Below are 8,221 nucleotides of genomic sequence, written 5' to 3'. Positions count from 1 at the left end.
GTGTGGGGGTTCGATTCCATAGATATGGAATTGGACTCCTTATAAGCACAGTGTACAGACAGCTCTTGTTCCTTGGCCTGATGGGATACATCCCATGATTTACCTCCCTCACAAAACTTTAGGGACGGGGTGGTGGGGACTCTCAATATTGGAGTTCAACCTTTTTTTATAAAAACAAACCTGTTTTCGTATTGCCATTTACCAGGACTTCCAAATGTCAACTACCCAATAGCTCCTGATCTGCATACAGTAAGAACAGCAAGTGAAGTAGTATATAAATTCTTCGAATAATCAATGAACCACAATAAGAAATTAAGAAAATTAATTTTATATTGTTTTAAGTTTTCCATTGCCGGCAAATTATTGATATCCGCTCAGCATTCAAAGTCTACATACTGCCAGTTTGTCAATTTTCAAACAAATATCCTGTTAACTGAACAAGTCTATGGTAATCTAGAATCCAATCAAGTCAAGTCATACATAAGACAGCCCAATTGAGGTCAATTGAGAATATTACAAATGGTGGACCAACAATGGAGAAATTGCAAGGAATATATTAGAATGATTACTGTGGCCTAGCAATTGCTGTTTCTTCAGATTCAAATACCGTATATTGAAAGTTGAAGACAAAAACACAAAGCAAAACATAGAAACAATTAGCCATGAAGAAATCTACCAAAGATATGTCATTTATTATTGTCTTACTATTTTTACTGTCCATCTCGAAGATTTCCACTGCAATTGATACCATCAATACAACTCAGATCCTCAGAGATGGTGACACCCTAGTTTCATATGGGGGAGTCTTTGAACTGGGATTTTTTAGCCCAGGTAACTCCAGGAATCGGTACGTGGGAATTTGGTACAAGAAGATACCTGGTAACACTGTGGTTTGGGTTGCCAACAAGGAAACTCCGCTAACAAGTGTATCAGGCATCTTGAAGGTCATTGAGCCAGGTTTGTTAGCTATTCTGAACAACACTAATAACATAGTATGGTTTTTGAATACTTCAACAGTTGCTCAAAATCCAATTTTGCAATTGTTGGACTCAGGAAACCTGGTCCTTAGAGAAGCAAGGGATGATAATCCAGAGAATTTTCTTTGGCAGAGTTTTGAATATTTAAGTGATACAACTCTACCAAGCACAAAATTTGGTTTGAATTATGTAACAGGTAGAGAGAGCTTTCTGACATCATGGAAGACCAATGAAGATCCATCTCCAGGAAATTTTACATTTCACTTGGATACAACTGGATATCCTCAGGGCATCATAAAAAGAGGTAATCTAATCGTGTGTAGAATTGGGCCCTGGAATGGCATTCGTCTTAGTGGGATACCAAATGCAAGGCAGGATCCAACATACGCATATGGATTATTCATGAGCAAGAACAGGACATACTATTGGGAAGAAGCCATTGACAAGTCGGTTATTTCAAGGGTTACTCTGAGTCAGAGTGGAGTTGTACAGCGCATGACATGGGTAGATCGAATCCAGGACTGGGTTGTGTACCTGAATATACCAGCAGATATTTGTGATACTTACAAATTATGTGGTGCTTATGGCAGATGCAATATTGGAAATTCTCCTTCATGTGGATGTCTTGATAAATTTGTGCCAAAAGATGCACAAGATTGGATTAGGTCAGATTGGTCAAATGGGTGCATCCGAAGGAATACTCTGAGTCAGAGTGGAGTTGTACAGCGCATGACATGGGTAGATCGAATCCAGGACTGGGTTGTGTACCTGAATATACCAGCAGATATTTGTGATACTTACAAATTATGTGGTGCTTATGGCAGATGCAATATTGGAAATTCTCCTTCATGTGGATGTCTTGATAAATTTGTGCCAAAAGATGCACAAGATTGGATTAGGTCAGATTGGTCAAATGGGTGCATCCGAAGGAAACCCTTGAATTGTTCAAAGGGTGATGTATTTTTGAAGTATTTTGGAATTAAATTACCTGACTCGCGATATTCTAGGTTTAACAAGAACATGACAATTGAAGAATGCAAAGTGGAGTGTTTAAAGAATTGCTCTTGCATGGCATACACACAATTAGATATTAGCAAAGAGGGAAGCGGATGCTTATTTTGGTTTGGAGACCTAGTTGACATCAGAGATCTATCTGTCAACGGACAAGATATTTACATTAGAATGGCTTCTTCCGAGTTTGGTAAGAATATGAAAAAATAATCAATCAAAAAGTCAATATCCTACACTAAACAAAGATTGTATTTCTTATTATCCCACAAGCTGGCAAACTTCTAACAATGTAAATGTTACGTTTACATTTAGTCTAACACAATTTGAAGGCCTTATCATGAACGACTAATCAATTTTTTGTTTTTTCTGGATTAAACTTGTTGCAGATACGAAAGGAAAAAGAAGAAAACTATTGATATTGAGTTTGACATCATTGATGGGAATGATTCTGCTGGGCCTGAGCTCGATGCTGTATTACTGGAAAAAGAAAAAAAGTTACAAAAAGACAGCAAGAGGTAAGCAACCTGAGCCATTTTACTCTGAAAAAATATAATGAAAAAACTAGTCCAAGAGCATGGAGAACAACATATACATGCAAATAAACCTATAAATAAGCATGAAAACTGCAAGCACATCTGACAGAGCAGTATTTCCTCTTTCCAAGTTCTCTTTGATAAACTATATCCTCCTATTACTCATGTTTCATGTTTCAGCAAGCCATAACGAAGACCATGAGCTGCCATTGTTCGACTTATCTACAATTTCAAAGGCCACCAATAACTTTTCAATCAACAACAAGCTTGGACAAGGTGGATATGGGCCTGTTTATAAGGTAAAAATGTGCACAATCTGCAAGTAGTTTTCTGAGAGTACTTTGAGCAAGTTAGTGGAACACCACAGAAGAATGACAAGACTAGTAAACATCATTTGAGATGAGATGCCTTGAGTTAACTCTTGTAGAAAATGAATAAATGTAGTTGAGCTTCATACATGAAGCACGAATATAAGTTGAGAAAGAGTAAAAAGTTCATTTAGTGAATACGTTTTCAATTGCACAAGTTATGATCTCAGGGGATGCTGGAAGACGGTCAAGATATTGCTGTGAAAAGGTTGTCAAAAACATCCATGCAAGGACTTGATGAATTCATGAATGAAGTTATTTGTATTGCCAAACTTCAGCATCGAAATCTTGTGAAGCTTCTAGGATGCTGCATTCAGGGACAGGAGAAGATGTTGATCTATGAATACATGCCCAACAAAAGCCTGGACTTGATTTTATTTGGTGAGGATTCTTAACTCTAGTACAATCAGTTCAAAATTACCTTAAATTTGGAGTATTAATTTAATATAGAGACAAAATGAATATCTACCACTTTTAACTCATTGTTTGAACAATATGGTCAGTGGCATCTTCATAAACATGCTAGTAATTGAAGATTAATGCTAGTACAGAACTGAAACCTAGGTGATTGCATAATTATAGGAAAGCATTGCTCTTTTGATACATGTACCCTTCTGCATTATGGCTTCCCAGAATAAACTTAAGATTTTGGAATTAATATCTATTCTCCAAGCATAAGACAACTGGATGAGGTATATAATGACTCCCATAATATTTTGGCAGATCAAACAAGATGTACATTACTTAATTGGCCTAAGCGCCTCCAAGTTGTTAATGGAGTTGCTCGAGGACTTATGTATATTCATCAAGATTCCCGGTTGAGAATTATTCATAGAGACCTCAAAGCAAGCAACATATTACTAGATATTGACATGGATCCAAAGATATCAGATTTCGGAATTGCTAGAACTTTTCGAGAGAATGAGAACGAAGTTTTAACAAGCAAAGTGGTTGGAACATAGTAAGATTCTCAACAACATAAACACAAGGCATGCATTTTTATTGCTTGTAACAATATTTTCTGACTAAAATTCTCATGCAGCGGCTACATGTCACCTGAATATGCAGTGCATGGTCGGTTCTCAGTAAAATCAGATGTATTTAGCTTTGGTGTTTCGGTGCTAGAAATTGTGAGTGGCAAGAGAAATAGTGGATTTTCTGCTGAAGATCAACACCTCAACCTTCTTGGACATGTAATTATTATCTTAGATATGTTAACATACATGTTTATTTACATTCTACTAAACCTGATGACAAGGCCTGTTACTGTGGTCAAACTTCTACAGGCATGGACACTTTATAAGGATGGAAGGTCATTTGAACTAGTTGACCCTTATCTACGTGACTCGGCTAATCCATCTGAAGTTCTACGATTAATCCACATGGGTCTTTTATGCGTTCAACAGTGTCCAGATGATAGACCAAGCATGACTACTGTGGTTGCAATGTTGGACAATGAAATTGCATTACCTCCGGCAAATCAGCCCGGTTTTTTCACAGAAAGAGATGCATTTTTAACTGAAAGTATAGCTAGCAATTCATTATGTGGGACCACCATTACCCAGCTGGAACCAAGATGAAAGGAAAGAATATTTTCTTGGCCCATTGATTACTAGTTCACTTATCTCTTTTGAACTCTGTATTAGCACTTTTGCACAACAAAAATGCGCAACTAAATTTGCTATTCTAGAATCAGTTTCAAAGTGTGAAATGTTGATTATGAAATTAGAAAGCATAACTGTGGCAAAACATCGAACAGGTAGTAGATAATTTTAGGTTATCAAAATAAACAGATATGAAGTTGGATCCTAAAAAATAGTGGTTTAACGATAATTACCTGGAAAACAGATGATCCTCGGCCATATTGAATCCAGTTTTAGTAGGCATAAGTCTGAACCACATAAGCTCATCCTAGTTTCCCTATATGCCAAGTTTTACATTGAACTTTTTCTTCAATTTATGATAGGTTCTCTCTGAAACAAAATTGAATTACATGAAATTGAACTGAATAAATTTTTTGAATAGTGTTGAAATCAAATTTATCTTCGAATTCATAGTAAAGAGTATTCATATAATGATATCATCAAGGTTATAAGGTTCTTGTTATTACTTTGCTCTTTGGTTAGAGAGTACATGTTATTATTATTATTATTATTATTATTATTATTATTATTATTATTATTATTATTATGACGGGCGAAATCGCAGTCGCTATTTTTTGGGTATGTACTGGGTAAACTCTCGGGCTAACGCAATAGCTTGTAAACCACGCTAGTCAGGTAAATCGCACTAGACAAACCCGATACGACAGACTTGACTAAGAAAGTGTTGATATGGGGAATTGAACTCGTAATCAAAGGTCTCTCCGCACTCATCTATTCCACCAACTCGACCACCTCATGAGGGACAAAAAAATTTGTTGTTATTATTATTATTATTGTTGTTGTTGTTCGTAGTTTTCTCGTTACATTGTCCCTCTCTTTTATCAAAAATTTCTTTTTTTTTTCTTTTTCTTTTTTTCATCATTCTCGCTTATGTTATATTTATGCATACTATGCCTATATTTAATGGGGATTAAAATCAGATTTTTAGTAGAATTTGATAAAAATTGAAGAAATGTATGGTTGAAAAGCTGTGAATCCATAAAATTTATGATTAAAATTAATTGTTGAGTTTGATTTAAATTGAAATCACTACCAAATATGAGCTATATTTGTTGACCTCGGAAAATGAAAGCCAACAAATCCATGGGTCGCCTAACTGATTGATCATCTTTCTAAGCCCTTGTCTTGTTATCGGAGCTCTAGAGAAGCAACTTCATGGTGAAATTAAGTTGCTACCACTAGGGACTTAAAAGATGAGGAACAAGAATTTGACTAGAGTTTCTAATAATACTTAATTTCCTTATGATTTTCTGGTGGGGGTGGAGGTATTTGTGGATTTCTCAAGGTAAAGGGATTTTTGGGTCTTTTTTACTTTTTTACTTCACAAGATTCTCTAGATCACATTTCACACACTATTCTAAATGTTTTTGCCATATGGAGCTTTCCTTGCCTTGACCCGTGGCTAAGAAACTTGTTTGTTTACAAGAATTTATATATTCTCCATGTTTTGAACATTACATTTGCTGGTGGATTCACTGAGGAAGTTGCTCTTTGTAAGCTTCACTAAACTTGCTTTCCTCGTATGCGTATGGGTTGATCTCGGCCACTAGAAGTTCGAAAATTAGGGAGAAATTGTCAAATAGATCTGCTTTAGCCAGGTCAATGTGGTGTGGCAAAGACAATCGAAGCCTTGTTATGTAGTAACATCGTTCTAATTGGTTACGTGGCTTGTTTTTACACATAAATTCATTCTGACATCCTCGTGAAATTTATTTCATGTCACGTGGATTTGCAAAGTAGCAAAATTTGCTTTCTTAATATTTTTTATAATTTTAATTCGGACAATTTTTTTTATTTTTTTTTATTTTGAAAGTTTTTTTCTGTATAAAGTTATTTATTCTTCATCGTATTTTTTGAACATTGATTTCTCATTTTTTAAAAAATGCTAAAACTAAAATTGATATAGCCCTTGTTTGATTGCCATTTTTTGAAAAAAAAAAATTCATTCTTAAACAATTTTGACATCATTTCAATTACATATTTTTCAATAAAATAATATTACACGTAAATTCAAAATTTTTCATTATTTTTCAACCACACATTTCCCATCAATATATTATTTAAAACTTCATTTTTAGCAAAAGAATAGGGATCGAACAAGAGCATAATGTACTTTGATGTCAACTTTTTTTGCATTTTCAAAACATACAAAAATTTGAGAAAATGCTACTAAATCAAGCAATATAAAAAATTTGATGAATTTTCCACTAGCTTATTAAAATCACTACTAAAAATCATGGCTTCAGGCACGGATTTTCCGTTTTTGAAACATCGACATCCATTGCTAGTACTCTTTACTATCGGAATATTTGCAACCACAAATCTGTTGCCAATTTGAGGGTCGCTGATAGTTACCATCGGATCTTGCTGTAGGGAATGAGTAAACATTTTACCAACGAATTTTTCGTTGATAAAGTGTGAATCTTTTACCTACGAAATTTTCATTGGTAAAAATCTTAACCAATACCAACTGACTTTCCGTTGGTAAATGTCTACCATTACAATTAGTAAAAATTAATGTTGTAAATAGCCGTATAGGTGTGAGGCATAGTAAAAATAATAATCATAATATATATATTTTAATTGTTATTATTATTTATTTAATAATTCTAATTTTTTTTTTAAACTTTTAGCCAACCGGATTGAAAGGCCAAAATATTATTTAACAATTCATTGGACTACAAATTATTTTATAGAGGGCAACTACGAAAACTTTGTTGTGAACTTTCGATGTGGGATAACTGAATTACTTTTACCAACGGATAATCCGTTTCTAATTACCAACAGAATATTCGTAGGTGAAAGATCCAAATGTTAAACGATTACATGAGGCTCGGAATATCCATTGGTAAAAACATACCATCGTTATCATTGGAAAATCCGTAGCTGATTATCATAGTTGAAAGTGAATTATCATTACCAACGGATAATCCATTTTTAATTACCAATGGATTGCATCCGTTGATAATATTCGGTACGTCACCTTCGGATATTCTGTAGGTGAAAGATTCAAATGTTAAACGGTCATATGAGGCACAGAATATCCGTTGGTAAAGAAATATCATCATTACCAACGAAAAATCTGTTGCTGATTATCGTAACTGAAAGTGAATAACTTTTACCAACGAATAATCTGTTTCTAATTGCAATCCGTTGGTAATTTTACTTAGGTGAAAAAATGTTTTTTAATAGTGAATATTTTTAAATATTTATTTGTCAATCGCATTTGAAAACTAAGAGGGTGTTTAGTGAGGATTAAAAGTAGATTTTGTTAGAAATTTTTAAAATGTGTGACTGAAAAGTTATGTGATACATGAAAGATATTATTAGAATTGATTTTTTGACTTTGACTCAAAATTAAAATTTCAGCCAAATTGGGGCTAAATCATATTTAATAACTTTAGAATTATATTTATAATGGTATTAAAATTCATTAAAACTTTCAACTAGCTTTATTAAACTATTCTAAAATATTTATATATGGTAATTTGCTAATTATTTATCAATCATATTTGAAAAAAATAATAATAATATTATCAATTATATAAACAATATTATGATTTAATTAAAATTCTCAACTTGTTTTATTAAATTATTCTAAAATTTGTTTATCTTAAATCATTAATTATTTGTTATTTGTATTTGCCAAGAAAATATTGTTTAATAAT

The 8,221-nt window shown here is 33.5% G+C and overlaps 2 protein-coding genes across 2 annotated transcripts in view; both read left to right on the top strand.

The window, feature by feature from the left end:
- Positions 1-263: 263 nt before the first annotated feature.
- LOC111395116 (G-type lectin S-receptor-like serine/threonine-protein kinase At4g27290) lies at positions 264-1,685 on the top strand (the record flags this gene model as incomplete). The annotated part of the gene is made up of 2 exons (XM_023021126.1): positions 264-957; positions 1,054-1,685. Coding segments are annotated over exons 1-2 (927 nt in total), but the record flags the coding sequence as incomplete, so codon positions are not given.
- Positions 1,686-1,687: 2 nt separating this feature from the next.
- Positions 1,688-8,221, top strand: part of LOC111395115 (G-type lectin S-receptor-like serine/threonine-protein kinase At4g27290) — a 13,074-nt gene continuing 6,540 nt past the window's right edge. Inside the window, exons 1-7 of the mRNA XM_023021125.1 lie at positions 1,688-2,178; positions 2,375-2,503; positions 2,702-2,820; positions 3,060-3,270; positions 3,613-3,850; positions 3,932-4,082; positions 4,176-4,466. Coding sequence (XP_022876893.1) covers positions 1,707-2,178; positions 2,375-2,503; positions 2,702-2,820; positions 3,060-3,270; positions 3,613-3,850; positions 3,932-4,082; positions 4,176-4,466 — 1,611 coding nt within the window. The 5' untranslated portion in view covers positions 1,688-1,706. The remainder of the gene's footprint in view (positions 2,179-2,374; positions 2,504-2,701; positions 2,821-3,059; positions 3,271-3,612; positions 3,851-3,931; positions 4,083-4,175; positions 4,467-8,221) is intronic.

The sequence above is a fragment of the Olea europaea genome, chromosome 6, assembly GCF_002742605.1.
Source record: "Olea europaea var. sylvestris chromosome 6, O_europaea_v1, whole genome shotgun sequence".
Classification (NCBI taxonomy): domain Eukaryota; kingdom Viridiplantae; phylum Streptophyta; class Magnoliopsida; order Lamiales; family Oleaceae; genus Olea; species Olea europaea.
The sequence above is the reverse complement of the archived record's forward strand: the minus strand, read 5'-3'. Positions and strand labels throughout refer to the sequence as shown.